The sequence below is a fragment of the Danio rerio genome, chromosome 7 (assembly GCF_052040795.2).
Source record: "Danio rerio strain M-AB ecotype USA chromosome 7, GRCz13ab, whole genome shotgun sequence".
NCBI classification, from domain to species: Eukaryota; Metazoa; Chordata; class Actinopteri; order Cypriniformes; family Danionidae; genus Danio; species Danio rerio.
In genome coordinates, this window is record NC_141027.1 from 42080001 (window position 1) to 42097343 (window position 17343).

General features: G+C 35.9%; 1 protein-coding gene across 2 annotated transcripts in view; it reads right to left on the reverse strand.

The window, feature by feature from the left end:
• vps35 (VPS35 retromer complex component) overlaps positions 1-17343 on the reverse strand; it is a 55245-nt gene that overhangs the window by 11605 nt on the left and 26297 nt on the right. Inside the window, exons 11-16 of one of the 2 annotated variants that reach the window (XR_015494829.1) lie at positions 12107-12314; positions 8985-9140; positions 8506-8628; positions 5620-5799; positions 4729-5414; positions 1701-4318 (exon numbers count right to left, since the gene is read on the reverse strand). Coding sequence is in view for 1 of the 2 variants with exons in the window: in NM_001025517.2 (NP_001020688.2) it covers positions 5175-5414; positions 5620-5799; positions 8506-8628; positions 8985-9140; positions 12107-12314 (907 nt within the window). In the remaining variant the exon portion in view is untranslated. Of the gene's footprint in view, positions 1-1700; positions 4319-4728; positions 5415-5619; positions 5800-8505; positions 8629-8984; positions 9141-12106; positions 12315-17343 lie in introns of those variants that run through there. The other variant, NM_001025517.2, reaches the window with a different exon arrangement.

The window sequence follows — 17343 nt, forward strand, 5'->3', positions numbered from 1 at the left end:
GGTGCAATGCAGGAGCTGCTCACGCATCAGAATGAATCACCAGCATCACCCCCCAAAAACTATCCCTATGCCCTCATTCACTAACAACATTAAATTCTAAGCAAAAGGAGCATCTAAATGCATTAAAGGAGCACTATGTAATGTATAAACTGTACAAAACATAAAATGTCTTAAGAGATTTAGAAAACATGCTCGTTCTGAAACACTGGCTTTTCTGAAAACAATGCTAGAGCCAGCCAGTTCACTGTACTTTAAAATGTCCATTCTAGCCCAGAATTTCTGGTTTTATTTTGGCCTGTGTGATCAAGTCCACAGCCAATTATCCCACCAGCTTGACACATAGAGGTGCCCAGTTGGCCAGAAAAACACTGTGCTGACAGCTTACAGCAAACCAACTGAATCGGATATAGCGCTTTCTAGCAGGCCTAACAATCCTGGACAACAGTCTAAAATCCTCAGTGACACTGTTGGCTCGTCGTTGTCACTCTCAAAAGTGCTTGTTCTTGTTGTATGTCCTCAAACTGACAAGCCATGTGAGAGTTAAGCCTGGGGAGCAGGGCTTGGAGGGGGAAACTACTTTTGAATTGTCATTTTTACATATTGCTCTTTTTAAAGGGATGGTTCACACTCAAGTAGTGGACATTAAACATTTATGAATTTCTTCTGCTGAACACAAAAAAGGAAAATATTCTGAGGAATAGTGGATAAAAGATGCCACTGACATCCATAGTAGGAACATAAAAAAACACCACGCAAGAAAATAGCTGTTTTTTCCAACATTATTCAGTATTTCGTCCTATGTGTTGTACAGGAGAAAGAGAGGTAGATGATGAATAAATGATGACAGAATTTTCATTTTTGGCGGACCTGTTCCTTTAAGTGAGCATGACTGGACTTGAATGTGTTCTGGATATTAGAAAACTGACTGATGCAATTAAGAATAAAATCTAAACTTTACAGTAGCAATGCCTCAGCAGAAAGACATGTTACACACCACTGATCAAAAGTGAAAGTTTGTGGTTTTCATTCAGATCAGTAAAACAGACTTTGGATTTTCCATCTCTGAACGCATTTGAGTTTCCTTGGCTGTGTTTTGAGTCATTGTCCTTCTTAAATGTCTACTCTGGTTTCAACATTATCCTGATAATGTGTATGTTGGATCGAAGCAGCTAATATTAATTTACAATGACGAAGGGCAGAGGATTGCTGAAGAACTACTGAGAGATTTCAGCTGCTGTCGGGGCTTTCACTACCTTTCTAAAGCTCTCTTTCTTCATGTGTTCAATACTTTTTCACGGCGAAATTTCATTTTATCACGCACAACTTAACTTGTAAACCAATCACATTTGTTTTCTTTGCATATGTGGATTTCTTTAGTTGTTACCAATTTCCGGGATAATTTCAAGTCAACATCAACTGTCAACCTTTAAAAATATGTTTACTGAGAATAATGATGACGTGTTCAATATTTATTTTCCGTGCTGTATTTTCCATTACTAGAATAGGACAGTTTTAGAAGGCAAATCCACTTAAAGTATGCACTTTAAACACTTTGTCTGATTTACATATTGCTCTTTTAGAGAAAAAGTTCACACTTGAGTGGTTCTAAACATTTATGAATTTCTTCTGTTGAACAAACAAAAAAAGTCAAATGTTTAGCTATATATCTATTTATTTAATATTATGTTTATTTTCATCTATTTGATATACTTTTTGCCTTGTATCTCGCTGTAGAGCACAGTGGTCTACTATTGTTGCACCTATTTGTGCTTTATGAAAATAAATGTCTGCACACAAACTATCAATGCCAAATGCAAACCATTTAGATATACAGCTATTCAAAAGCAGAGCTAAAATCAATGATTCTACTGATCACTTACAAACTAATTCGAGTGTGAAAAGAGATTAATGTAAATTTAATGTAGCTACCACATATTCATATCGGTTCAGAATTCATGTTGCAATACTTAAGACCATTACTGATGACCTTCGTCTTGTCTCTGCATCATGTATTTGTACTCGGCCTTGTCTTGACTCAAGGTTTTATTTCAAGATCAGCTGCAACTACAGAGATCTCACTAAACTGCCCGTACACTGAGTTTTATTTGATAACATCATCACTGAGGCTGGATGAAAAATTCCTATTTCAAAGGCAATCAATAACTTATTTCTCAACGTATATAATAACATATCTGATTTCTTTGAGAGCTGTTTTCATGAACATGAGCATTGCACACTTCAATGATTTTGAACAAAAGTTCAGTAAAAAACAAGATGTCCTGACTTGGTCTGGACTACAGAACAATGTTTTCAGGAGTAACACCTAAATTTTAAGAGTGAGCTTAGAAAACTCTCTCATCTGTGAACAGTGTCAGAGGAAAACGCAGAATTCACACTTACATATGAGAGGTCAAGATACACAGCCATAGAGAACGGCACATTCTGAACCGACTGTGAACAGCCTACACAAATTGAGGTTTTGAAAATGAATCACAGAGTTTCAGTGAATTTTCTGGCAGATTCATTTACAGTTGTGAGCAATTTACCCTTAATTTTCACCTCAATACAAATGACTCAGAACATCTTCCACCTACAGCATCTTGACAAAGAAAAAAGACTCCAGAAAAACATTAAGCAGAAATGACAGCTAATACCCGAATATCCTGTCTCACCCTCATTCTCATCCCTAAAAAAACATGCTCAATTGCTAAACACCCACAAAGACTTCACAGAAACACTTCAAACCTAAAAATGAAACCTATTTACAAACATAATGACATGATCATCCTGACTGACCCAAATCTAACAGGTTATGTAAAATACACTCATTTTATTATTAGACACTGACTACTGACACAAGCACAGCACCATTGGCAAACAAAAATAAGTGCTTAAAGGAATCATTCTCCCCAAAAAATTAAATGTACTCACAATTTACTGACCCTCATGTGGTTTCATATCTTTATGACTTTCTTTCATCATAAAGAAAAAGCGTTGGAAACCTGTAACCGCTGACTTTCACAGTATACTCAAAGCAATAAAGTTTGCTGTGTGTTTAAAGTACTTATTTAAAATAAGCTGAAACCACATAAATCTTGAGTTTTTTTGGGGACAACATAATTGTTTGTTCAATCCACTTAAATTTGTAAAAACAAAGACATTACTGTTCTAACGTACTGTTCCAATTCAAAGTTTACATCTTGCCAAGTACAGATAAATTTCCTGAATGTGCTGTTGCTCCACCCCTTTTGCCAAGGATGCATCAAGAGGTGACTTGTGTAAACTTGCGAAGTGCATGTATACCAAAATGCATTGTAGCCCAACCAGCGAAAGCTAATGGCGGAGAAGAAAACCCGCACACGGTTTTAAAAATACTGCTCTGTTGTGTCACAAAATAAAGTTTTAAGAGTTTAGGCGAGAATGTAGTTGTTTTAAACTCCAATTGGCTGTACAAAGATACAGAGTCTTTGGCGATGTGCCCTAGCAAACCCTTCTGCCTGTCAGCGGGAGCTTCATCATCACCTGCCACGCCAAGAGCAGCTTTAATGGGCCGATCCTTCTCAAATCTACCACTGGACTGCATCTCTTCATTGTAGTTAAAACATGATATCAAGTATATCTTGTGCATATCTGAAGGACAGTTTTTTGTCTTTTAAACCTATTATTTGTTCTCAAGTGTATTATTTTGGCAGTATTTTGTTTTATAATTGTCTTTAATTGTGTTACTGTGGGCGATGCAGTGGCACCGTAGGTAGTGCTGTCGCCTCACAGCAAGAAGGTCGCTGGTTCGAACCTCGGCTCAGTTGGCATTTCTGTGTGGAGTTTGCATGTTCTCCCTGCGTTCGCATGGGTTTCCTCCGGGTGCTCCGGTTTCCCCCACAGTCCAAAGATATGCGGTACAGGTGAATTGGGTAGGCTAAATTGTCCGTAGTGTATTAGTGTGTGTGTGAATGTTTCCCAGAGATGGGTTGCAGTTGGAAGGGTATCCGCTGCGCAAAAATGTGCTGGATAAGTTGGCGGTTCATTCCGCTGTGGCGACCCCGGATTAATAGGGGACTAAACCGACAAGAAAATGAATGAATGAATGAATGTGTTCCTGTGTTGTATAATTTTTGTCTTTGTTTACCAAATTGCTTAACATTATCTTTATTTTATTGTTTATGTCTTGTACTTTATATTTGTATAATGTCCATCGTAGTTTATTAAATCTGGTAATCAAAGACACGATCCTGTGTATAATAACACATTTAACTTCAAATTCATAGTGACTTATATAGATAAAATAATAAAGCTGCAAGCAGCAATTAGGGGCCAAGCACTTCAGAGCCAGAATGAGCAAAGCAGTCCAGAGGCCAAAAGCAACAAGGTTAGTAAGCAGCATCGGACCAAGTAAAACAATGAGTTTCTGAATACATTTGATGTAATGGCCGAAGGACAAAATGGCTGACCTTGGAAAATCAAACATTGTCCGATTCGGCATGCTCTGCTGGAAGTATCAAGACCAATTCTATGTATTTTTATGTACGGTTGAGAAGTTATAAGCAAAAACAATAATTTTTTGTACCTCTTTTGTACCTTTGGACCACTTGAGGGCAGTGTGCCAAAACGCTGCAGATAACCTCAGACCATAGTTGTCAACACACACCAAGTTTGGTGTGAATATGTCAACAAATTACAAACATATATATTTAAGTCTATTTTCATGATCTCAAAGTTAGATTTGTTCACAAGTAAAACAAAAGGTAATGTACAGTTAAACCAATAAATTCATGGTGAGGTAAGTGATGTTATTAAGTACACTGCCGTTCCATTTAAAGAAGTACCCGGACTTGTGTCCTCGCCTCCTTGGTGTTAGAAAAACAAATATCATGGAAGTCATTGGTTGCAGGTTTCCAGGCTTTTTTAAAATACCTGCTTTTGTGTTCCACAGAAACTAGTGGAGGATGAGTACATGATGACAGAAATTTTTTATTTTTGGGTGAACTGTGCCTTTAAGCAAATTTCAATGCGAGGGCATAACTTCTCTTTAGACTATTCAATGAGACTTACATAACCTGCAGTCTAATTACATCTTAAGGCCAGTTTACCTCAAAGTCACAAAAGAATAACTAATTTTAGACACAAAATGTTCTGAAAAACAGATTTCACAAAAAAAAAAAAAAAACAGAACCCACCTCATCTCCTCCTTTGTCAGTGTTGCGTCCTGACCAGAAAAGGTGGGCACAGATGCTGACTGCACGGCACTGATCGGGCTTCTTCAGCAGTTTGGAGGCCGCCAGAGCACACTGGGTACGAAGGGGCTCATGGTTCTCTTCGCTGAAGCACCGTGTGCGTTCAAACGTGCCAATGATCAGCGTAATGGCGGCCAGCTGTGCCTTGGAATCGCTTATCTCATCTTCATACAGAGAAAATGCCTTGGGACACACAGACGCAAGATTGAGAAGAACTTCCTAAAAAATTCTGCTGGGGTGTGAGAATAAGTGCAATATTTCGATGAGCTAGTCTTCCTCTAAGGACATTACCATTTCATTGTGAATAATGATGATTATGAGATAAAGGAATCGGCAGAGAGTACTTATCTTGATAATGAACAGGAATTATATTAGAATGATTCTCTACCTGAGACATGAACTCGTAGGCCACAGTTTCATGGTTTTCAAAGCCGATCTCGCCTGCCGCCAGAGCGCCCTGGAGGAAGAGCCTTAAGGGTAACTCGGCCAGCTCAGCTTTGATCAGAGCACTGATGGTCTGATGGGCGAATGAGAAAATCTTCTGACATTTCTTTTCCCATTTATCATCCTGTGGAGGAGAAAGATCGACACACGTATATAAAAAACCTTTCTATTATAAACTGTGATTTGAATGAAAGTGCATTTCATTAAGTGTGAAAGTATGACAGATGAGGCTTGCATAACTGTTCTTCCACTAGAAAGGCAAAGTGAACTTTCTTCTCGTCTCTCTATGGATGCCAAATGAGCCTTTAAACATGTTCAATATGTGAGTTTCTTGGATAGAAAACCATTTTCACTTTTTAAAATAACCATCATTCTTTTATGTCAGAACTCTGACTCTGAACAGACATCACTTCATTTTAGGGTTACACGGTTTACAGGTACTATGGTAGTTTTGTGATACTAAGGCTCCAGAATACTGGCGGTGCCACTGTAGTTTGTAAACGGTAGTATCATCATTAAGGGTCTATCTATAAAATACATAATGTAGCAAGTGGAAAACTCACTAAATTGCTCACATGCTTGTTCAACAATAGACCATTTTAATTTTTGATATTTTTGTAATAAATTTCATTTGGTATAGTTTGTATCCTAATTTTAATGTATTGTTTGTTAGTCAGTTATCAACAAATTAAACAAAAAAAAAAAAAAACAATGCACTTTAGGTGAAGCAATGTGCAAATACTTGTTTCAATATATTTTCATTTTTCAAATCAATTTTCATTGATTTGAGTTATGAATTACAGTATTGCAATACTACTTGTTATCACGATACTTCAGCTGGTATAGTATCCTAATGTGAATTAATGGTATGCGACAACCCTAAGTCATTTAAAGCTAATTATTAGTTAATTATTCTCCATACACAACAGATGGGCTGCTGACCTGCTCTCTTAGTTGTACAATAATGGTTTCAACAGTTGACTAGTTAAAAAAATTCTATTTCTATTCAATGTTTTACATAGATGAGTTATTACACAGTGGTTTTATTATAACATCTACACAGCCACCAACCTAAATGTAAAAATAGACTGACAAACTAAATATGTTCAACCTTTAATCACCATGATTAAAAAACTGAAAAAAATCCATAAGAATTGGACTGCATTTTTTTCTCTCTGTAAGTAATCCACCACATGCTAAAATAAAAGCATATGTTCGGGCACATATTGCTGCTGAATTGTTAGCAGAAACAGCAATTTTTTCAACCTGAAAACAGTTACTATTAGCTGCATTTCTCTAATAGTGCATTTTAACTTTTCAGCATCCATAGTGTGGACCATGTGGATAGTTAAATATGTCAGTGGTGTACACTCTAGTGCTGTGTGTAAAAAAGAAGAAAAAAAAGTGAAAATTTTTCATTTCTGTTGGATTCTTAAATCCAGTGTTGTTTTTTTTGTTTTGTTTTGTTTGTTTTTGAAACGTGAACTTACATATAACATGGATGCTTAGCTTTATATATGAAATGGTCTCAACTTTTCAAATTTTGTTGTTTAAATTGAGTACTTTTTTCTTTTCATTCTCTTTAGCTCTTCCTCTTCTCTGTAGTATTAGTTATGGCAACATAAATGGAAAAAAAAGTGTTTGATTACTAACTATATATATTTTAAAGCTCAGATTTATTTGTGGATTGATTAAATAATCATTTTGATTAATTGTTTGAATATTAACTTTATTTGCCTCTTCGGAAGATTGTAATCTAATCTAAATATTTTTCAATAATTTATTAAAATGTATTTTTTTAAGAAAAAGTTAATTTTCAGTGTGAAGCCAAATTAATTTACTTTTTTTGTTTGTTTAATATTTAAATCTATTAATTTCACTAAACAATACACTCACCAGCCACTATTAGGTACACCTATCCAACTGCTTGTTAATTCAAACTTCTAATCAGCCAATCACATGGCAGCAACTCGATGCATTGAGGCAGGAAGACATGATCCAGACGATTTGGTGCAGTTCAAACCGAGCGTCAGAATGGGGAGTAAAGGTGATTTTTAAGTGACCTTGAATGTGGCATGGTTTTTGTGCCCGAACGGGCTGGTCTGAGTATTTCAGAAACTGCTGATCTACTGGGATTTTTCCGTACAAACATCTCTAGGGTTTACAGAGAATAGTCAGAAAAAGTCACCAGTCACACTCACCAGATCTCAATCAAATAGAGCATCACTGGGATGTGATGAAATGGGAGATTCACATTTTAGATGTGCAACCAACAAATCTGCAGCAACTGCATGAAGCTATCATATTAATATGGACCAAACTCTCTTAGGAATATTTCCAGTACCTTGTTGAATCTATGCCACGAAGGATTAAGGCAGTTCTGAAGGGAAAAAGGGTTAAATCCGGTGCTAGTAAGGTGTACCTAATAAAGTGACTAGTAAGTGTATATTTCCCCAATTTTACATAAACTAAATGCATAAAAACAAGCAATTTAATAATTTGCTATAATGTATAATGACACTATAAAAGCAGAATAACCTAATATCATAGTTAACACTGTCAAGCGTTAAACAAAGGATGTTGATTTGGTGGTCCTGGGCATCAACAGGCTTGAAAACCCCTGCTGTACTAAAGCATTATATATAATTGTGAGACCGTCAATGCAATTGCAGCACATTACCAGCATTTCAAATCATTCTATTATGATCGTCCATTTCACTTCGGACAGAGCTTCTAAAGGTTGCCATGTAGAGCGAAGAAAGCGCATTGTTTTTGGGTCATGTCATATCAGATGAGAGTGGGATGTTTGTTGGCTGAATGTGGGACATACTGAGGAGGAGTTCTCTTTGTAACGAAAGGCCAGTTGATACGCAGCGAACACCAGCGGGGGAAGAGTGTGGCGAATCCTCTGGTTCCCTCCAGCGCCAAAGTGTTTCCTGGCAGTGTTTAAAATCTGTAGGAGGCACAAAAGAAAGCATAGATGAATATATCTGAATAATTCATTAAGCAGCATGATGACCTCATCAACAGGAATCAAACAACTTTCACCGGGAGCTAATTAGACGAGATTTGGCTGATGTCAAACAATCATGACATCGTCAGTCATTTGCTTATGATGTTCCATTACGGGATTATTTCTCTTCGGGATCCAGAGCTTGGGAAATGATCAAAGAAACATGCTGTGCTTTCCCCATAAATAAGGAGCACTTAACTGCAGTGCATTTTGATAGACTTCTTTGAGTGGGGTCTAACAATGCTTTGCTCTGTCATATGATGAAAGGAGAGGGTAAAAGAGGAATAGATGTATACCAGATACTGCTGGTCAGGGTCGTCTGAATGCAGCAGATGAATGAAGCGGCCCACTAGGCTCTGTTCCTCTGCAAAGTCCTCTGGGTCCGGATCCTCAGCAGGCTGATCAGGCTGGTCCTGGATCAGCGTAGACACCAGGTTCAGGATCGCATCGACCTGTATGGAAAAAAATCATGAGGTTATGCCTGGAATGCAGGGTGTGTGTGTGTGTGTGTGTGTGTGTACATGTATAAATAAAACATATCAACAGAATGTTGTTTGGTGGTCCTAAAATACACCAAAAGTGCATTATAATTGTATTTTGCGCAGTATTGTGATATTATGATGCTATATTAAGAAGTGTAGATGTATTTTAAGCCAAACTGATTTCTCAAATCCATCTTATCATAGAGGAACATTGACAAGCAAGCTAATGTAAAGTAGTATTAAATTATATTTAAACGTCATGTAAACGCTTCATCCCGACAGAAATCAAAGGTTTCGAGTTTCAACATTCTCAAATTAAGGCTAATAGAGCTGTATAATTCCATCATAGCTTGGCTTCATCCAGCCATTATTGCTGCAATTTTGTGGTTTAAAGTCATTGTATTTGAACTGCTCCTCTTATGTAGCCGGTGCTCCCTGATGGTAAGATGAGTGGGTGAAATAAAAGAAGGGGCTTTTTTTGGCACAGTCCTCAGAAAAGCACCAAAAGTCTTCAACAGAGGAATATCAATATACTCCTGCATCAGTGTGAATGCCAGGCCTGTCTGATTAATAGCTGACCTGTATCCTCTGGAGTCAAAGATTTTAGGGAGAGTTAACAATGCACCTTTGAAGAAAACAGACAGAGTAAACCCCTGGGCTTGTGTGAAAGCCGTATAAAGCCAAAGGCAATCAAAAACCTCTGCAGTGCTTTAAGCCCACGGCACACAGCGTAATAAAAGATGAAGCCAACCGCAGACCACCTGAACCTGTCAGTCTCCTTCAATTAAAGGAGCAAATGACTCAAAGGCCTGTTACATATTTATATATTCAAAACGCCACTTGAAAGTTTGCTAATTTAAAAGAAAATTCTGCATAAATTTAACAAACATCAGAACTTCATTTCATAATACACCAATCCTTATATTTTCCCCGACTTACAGAGGGGTGCATGAATGACACCAAAATATGTATGAATAATTTACTGTCACTTCCTTCAAGATTTTCCTATGATGTTTTTTTTTTCAGTAAAATAATGCCTGTAGTAAAAATAACTCGACACTTCAACATTTTGATCTACAAAATAAATTAGATGCACCCCTATCAAACACATGAATTGTAAAGCTGTATTTTGTATTTTTTAAAATACATTTATTAAAATAGATAATATTTTTGGAAAATTATTCATTCATTCATTTAATCCTTCATTAGTCCTTTATTTATCAAGGGTCGCAACACCAGAATGAACTGCCAACTATTCCAACATATGTTTTACCCAGCAGGTGCCCTTCCAGCCACAACCAAGTACTGGGAAACACCCATATACTCTCGCATTCTCACATACACCTGTCTTTCCACCTGGCCAAGACAGGACCTGAATGAGTGACTTTCTTGCTGTGAGAACATGCCACCTCTTTTGGAATATTAAATTAAATATTTTAACATATAAAATAAAAAAGGAACTAGGCATGAACATCTGGAGTGCAAATGATGTTGTCGTTGTACAACAAAATGTCTCTGGTAAACATAATTTGATGATACTTGAACATTAACTGAAAACCCCATAGGACAAACTTGAAGGAATTAGTGGCGATTTATTCTTCATCCCTGCACCAAAACAAAACAAGTGAAGTAAAACAAATGAGAGGTTTTCTTTAAAAGTTTGGGTTCTGTAAGAAACTTTAAAAAGTACTGATGGTTCAGAAGTGAGATCTATAATGTTACAAAGCTTTCAGTTTTAAGTAACTAATGTACTTTTGAAATCTCTATTTATCAGAGAGAAAACTAATCAAAGTGTTTACCAAAATATCAAATGGAATAACTGTTTTCATCAGTGATAATAAGAAATATTATTTTAGCACCATGTCAGAAAATTAGAATCTATACTGAAAGAATCACTTTAAAAAAACAGAAAGATTTTTAAAATCGCAATAACATTTCACAATAGTACTGTTTTTCGCTGTATTTTTGATCAAACAAATGCATTACTGGTAAATAAATTCTTTTAGAAATGAAATAAAAAATCGTTGATTGCGAAATAGAGGGAGCATTTTCTTTAGGTGTGGGAATACATTTGCACATAAAACGAGAGGTCGAACAACACAGCGTTCCTGAATCCTGACGTTATTTCGGAACAGCATATCTGTGATTTCCTTGTTCTTATTAAACACTGGTATAGCCATTGCTCACGACTGTTATACAGGCTGAACGCATGACCAATGCTTTCTGCACATTCTTTTTTTTCACACCGTCTGTGTGTGCATCTTCTGCATAACAGTCCTCAAAGCGGGTTTTACCAACATGGGAGAGCAAAGTGAAGATGCGGTTGTCCTTAAGCTTGCATTAAAAAACGGTCAGTTTACAGTTAGGAAACTCACATCAGGCAAGTCTGATGTACGGAAGTCTTTTTCAAGGATCATAGACACAATTGAAAAAAAAATTACCTTTTGCCTGATAATACCTTAAAGTTTTACCCTTTAGCAGTCACAAGACTAGAACCTCATGTTTAAGGCGGCACTCATGTCTCATCCCAAAGAGGCAAACAAAACTAACATTTAGCCTACAATCCTTACACAACCTTTAGTTTTATCTGGTATCTCTCTCTTTTGGTAGTGCCCAATTTAAAAGTGAGATTTTGAAAACCAGATCTAAATTTAGCAGGAACGGTCAGTTGGGCAGAAACTTATAATAAGTGGGCAACGGGTGAACAAAGGCTGAATATACAGCCAGAGCGGCTGGATGCAGAATAAAACCTTGCGGGACCTACAACAAAAAAAAATCTGCCCCACACAGTCCTCTATTCCAAACTTTTAAACATCAATTTATGTCCATATTGAAAAGATAGCAAAAAATTGTAGGGGTTCACAGACATTCTCATAATTTTGTGAAAATTAAAAGAAATAAGCACATCTGGTTAAAGCACCGTATGTGATACAAACCTGATCTTGGGCCACGATTATGGTGTTGTAGTCCAGAATGTTGCTCAGCACGTAGCAGCTCATGCTTTTGCGTGACTCATAATCGAAGTACTCGAAGAGCGGAGGGAAATGCTTGAGCTGGAGCACAGTTAGGATATTATTGTACGTGTCCACAGGGATCTTTAGTAGCCTGGTCAGTTCTTTAGACACCGCGCTGCTGGTGGCAATGCTGCACAAAAACACATGAAAGAAATCAAACAGAAGCAGGAACACTAATGTAGTAATGAGTGACCTTACTACTGTGGTTATATGCAGTTTAAAAGGAAATAAAAGGAATTTCCCAACCTACGCATACCTACGCTTTTATATAACCCAGGCAAAGCAGCACAGCTATGTGGCAAAATCACACCAAGATGTTTAAAGTGGCTAAATAAATGATCCATGAAAAACAAATTCAGCATTTACAAATATTTTAACCCTATATCAGGTGAAGAACCATATATGGTAACTTCATTGACAATCATTCAATGGTCATAAATAAGCCAGTTTTTTTTTTCAAATGAGCATTTAATGAGTGCACTACAAAGGGTTAAATGCATAATAGGAAAAACAATGAAATCATTACCAAAACATAACTCGGTATAAGATTCTGTCAGTATGTTAACCATGGCAGAGCTTCCCACACATTAGAATTTACTTTGGTGGGCCGCCCAGGTATATTAAGGGTATATCAAGTATATTTAGTGACACATTTTTTATTTATTTACTGTTATTAACATCCTTTACATTATTTATTTTTTTGTATCTGCCCGATAACCAAACACCCACGATCGATTAAGTAGTGGAAAATCTTCTCTAATTTACCCGTTTCGTTCAGTTTGCGGGAGACCTGTCAACACTCCCACAGCCTCACATGCACTACAAATCCACAGAGACTTGCACCTTTTTGGGACTAACAAAATTTGTAAAATGTCAGGGGTTTAACTTTTTATTTAGCTTTCTTAAGCTTATATGCATGTTTTGCATCACCCTTTACTTAAACCTACTTTTACTTGGCGCACACACTGTTGCGAGAGCAAAAGAAACATTAAACATTTTTTTTTTTTTTTCGAAACGACTCAGAAAAACTTTACTATATACTCAAAGAGGACAAAATGACTGATCTAAACTGGCTGCAATATGTATATACACCAATAGTAATGGTTAATCAACGCATTTGCCTTATTTAAATAATCTACAGGTTTTAATTTTGCAATTATGACAATTTTTTAGAGTTATTGTCTGATTTTATTCCTATTTCTATCATTTATTTCTCATTCACTGATTATTTTTTAAATTTGATGATGTTGATGTATTACATGGGCTATTTTATATACATAGCTAAAATGCATTGACATTCAAGTTTGCTTTGAACTTAAAAGAAAATTAAAGAGTGAAGCAGATTTTACCCGTCAGTGGGTGCACATGGCTCCTGAAAACCATAAGAGAAATTCTGGATGTCTTTTTTTTTCTTACCTTATCACATTAAAAAGAAACAGAGCATAATGGAGTAAATTAAATAAAATTATGGTTAAAATTTAAATTATGTGGTGTTTGTCACTTATAGATAACCATTGATGTGATTTAGGTAAATAGTGAGTTTTAATTCGGCTACCACCGCAAGTATACTTCAAACCTGTGGGAAGCACTGGATAAAAAATTTTCCAGTTTTATGGTATTGTGATTACTGCTCTAAAATTCATTCTTTTTAAATGTCTGGGTAAAAAACAGCCACAATTTTCCCCCCCATTGAACAATATGTATTTCATTTTAAGAAACATTTATAATGTTTTGGAACGTGTCGAGCTAAATAATTAAAATGAATCATTGACTGTTCTTTAGTTTTAAAAACACAGTTTTCTTTAAAACTTAATGCATTTTTGGCTATCTTTCTTTTCTGTGGATATACAGTAAATAACCCACTGCACTGTTTAGGTCCATAGTTAGTACATAGCATGTTTGTGTTCAAGCGATGTGTTTTTTACATGTGTTGTTTCGTGGACTGACCAGTAGCTCTTATTGTGGATGCTGGAGATATTGTTACCCCAAGTAAAAAAATTAAATAGTCTTTGAGAAAAAAATAACAACAACTCAGTTATACCCTGCAAAAGGTATACCCAAACAAATTGTGGATTAAAAACAGCGACTTTTCCAAACTGTGGTAAACCATGAAAGCGGTTATCATACATGTCTAAACAGGAGTGCTGAAGTGTCAGCTAGTCTCAAACACCAGCCCATAGCATGACTTGACCCTGTGCAGTGATCAGTCATTCAGTGTGGCTGTAAACAGTGAGTCATCATGTCTATGTGGCTTCCCATCCACCCGCAAAATTACTGGGTGTCTGATAAGATTTTAGACGTCATCAAAACAACACACAAAAAAACCCTTTTCATTTGGGGGAGCTATTATTAACACACGAGGACAAAAGGAAAATGTTAACGAAGACAGCAAAACAACTAGATTTCATAGCTGCATTCTAATAGAGGATATGCATAATCTGTTTTGATGTTGAAGTATTTTACACTACTGACCCTATTAAGTGCACTCAAAAAATGTATTTTAGTTCAGACTAAAGGAAATAATTTGCTTTTTAAAATGTTATGCATGTCTTGTACTCTTACACTCACCAGTGTGTGTTTTTATACTGAAGATTTGTTGAAGAATAAAAAATTATGAAGTATAAAAGCAGCAGCCATGGAAATAATATTTTTGTGCCTATTATGCAGAGGTGTCGTTTGTCAACAGGAAAATGCCGGATCCAAACACTTGCTAAATTAAATGTCATATTTTAATGACGGTGATCGACTACGTAGACCACATTCAGTCAGTTACAACAGTCACTGTGTCAGATTATGCGACATTGACTAGATTAAATCTTGACATGTCCTGAGTAACAAACATCCCAGACTTACCATTGCTTCATGACTGATTGAGTGACATCTACAACCCACACGCAGGCATCAAGAAACCACATAAATGACAAACCTAGCACATCTGAAAGTTAAATGTCTCCATAATTATCTATTGAGTGTTTCCCACAAGCGAATGTTTTCCCATTCATATGTGTGTATTTGTGTTTTCTGAATGTAAACAATAGATAAGTAGATTCATTCTGTGCCAGCAAGAGGTGCTTTTGGAGCTGCAACGACTGTAAACAAAGCCCTGCACTCACAAACGCTAACGTTACTTCGAATTAAATTGACAGCAAAACTTTCTGTACACAAATGGTTACCTTCAAAGACAAATAATCAATGTATAGGAAACACAGTCATTATGTTCTTATTGTCAATAACACCATAGTGAATTGTTAGCTTACATAATAATTCTAGTACACACCGGGCTGTTGAAGTGCCTCATAGGCTATCTATAAATTTAATTATAGAACTACATGTAACAAAGTTGTACTGCTAAGGTGCACCAATGGAAATCATTGTGTGCGTTCTGCAAGTGGTGTGTGTATTTGTCATTTCTTTATCCATGTGTGTCAAGTTAGCTTTGTATATGTATTTTAAGATTTGTATTTTAAGATAAATAAAATAAGAGCAGCAAGTTATTTAATAATATTATTATTTTTTTAATTGTTCTGGCTTTGATTGGTCTCCTTTGGAAGTCTTGCAATTTCGTTTTTAAAGTGATAGCTCACCCAAAACTGAAAATCCTGTCACTATTTACTCACCCTTTGCTGGTTCCAAACCTGTTTCAATTAAAAGAAGACATTCTAAAGGATGTTGGAAACTTATTACCATTAACTTTCATACTATTTGTTTTTTCAGTAATACTTTATAATAACTAAACACTATGAATCATTTGTTAAGCATTAGTAAATAGTTATTTCATTATCTGTTTAGCACTTACTCTACGTTAGACGCTATAAGCAATTTACCATTACAGCTACGAATACTGTATTGTTGACTTATAAACATGCATAAGAAGTTTATATAAGTCAAGAATACATGATTAGTAGCTGCACTGTAAAAAATGCAGGGTTCCACACAATTCATTCATGTTGCCCAAACACAAATTGAAACACAAATTGAAACACAAAAACACAACACAAAAAGTTGACTTAACACTATTAACAAATTTATGTGGATTGAACATAAAAAATTAAGTTGTCCCAATGAAATCTCAAGAATTGTGTTGATTCAGTCCATTTTAAGTTATTATGAACGAGTAAAAAATAATATTTTTTGAGTGTGTATCAATAAACCACTTACAAATGTTTAATAAAGTAGAGTTAATGCTTAACAGATAATGAAATAACTATTTGCTAATGCTTAATAAATAAATTATGGCGAGAGGTTATTATATAGTGTTCCCGAAAGAATCTCATAAAGGTTTGGAATCACTTGAGGGCGAGTAAAGAGACAGTAAATTTTAATTTTAGGGTGAACGATCCCTTTAAATGATTTTTAAAAACATACTGTCCACTATAAAAATATAAAATGTTTACATTATTTACAGGTTTTTTTTCCCCAATCGCCAACAAGTGCTTGCCAATACTTCAGATACTTTTTCTAAACTCTTAATACAGAATTACACCTACAAAACACAATTGGCCAAATGAATAATTTACTTGTATATGTACTAACTCTTTATTTTAAAATAAAGCACATCTTCCTCTGCACACACTAACTTTACCAAAACACTGGAAATCTGACTCAAACTGAAATGCTTCTGACAAAGAATAACACTTATTTTCACTTCACAAGGTACATACAGTTAATCAAAGTACACCAGGTTTCAAAATACTGGTTATTGCTGACATTACACAAACTTTTGTGTTTCAATTTTACAGGTATTTGCATGCAAAACAAGCAAACCACCGTTTTGACACTAAATGTCTTGCTTGAGAACTGTATGTCCACATGTACAGTAATGTTCACATTCAAAAGCATTCCAGTAAAAAGCAAATTAGGTTTTTTCCTTTACTGTTTGCTACAGGAGGTAATGTAGAAACACTGTATGATAGAACAGAAGATGTTTTCAGTATAGCTTCCAGTGAACAAATTAGCCAAGAGACACACAGGGGCATTCTGAACAAATAACAACAGCAAAAAGCCAAGATAAAAAGCACCAAATTACTGTTTATAATCAAACATTACTCCTCTAAATTACTTCTTTCACCGTATACAGTTGCCACAGAGTGATGCTGTGATCACACTAGAGTTTTGCGTGTGAAAATTTGTTGTTCGGCGCTGCAAAAAAGGGGCGGGAT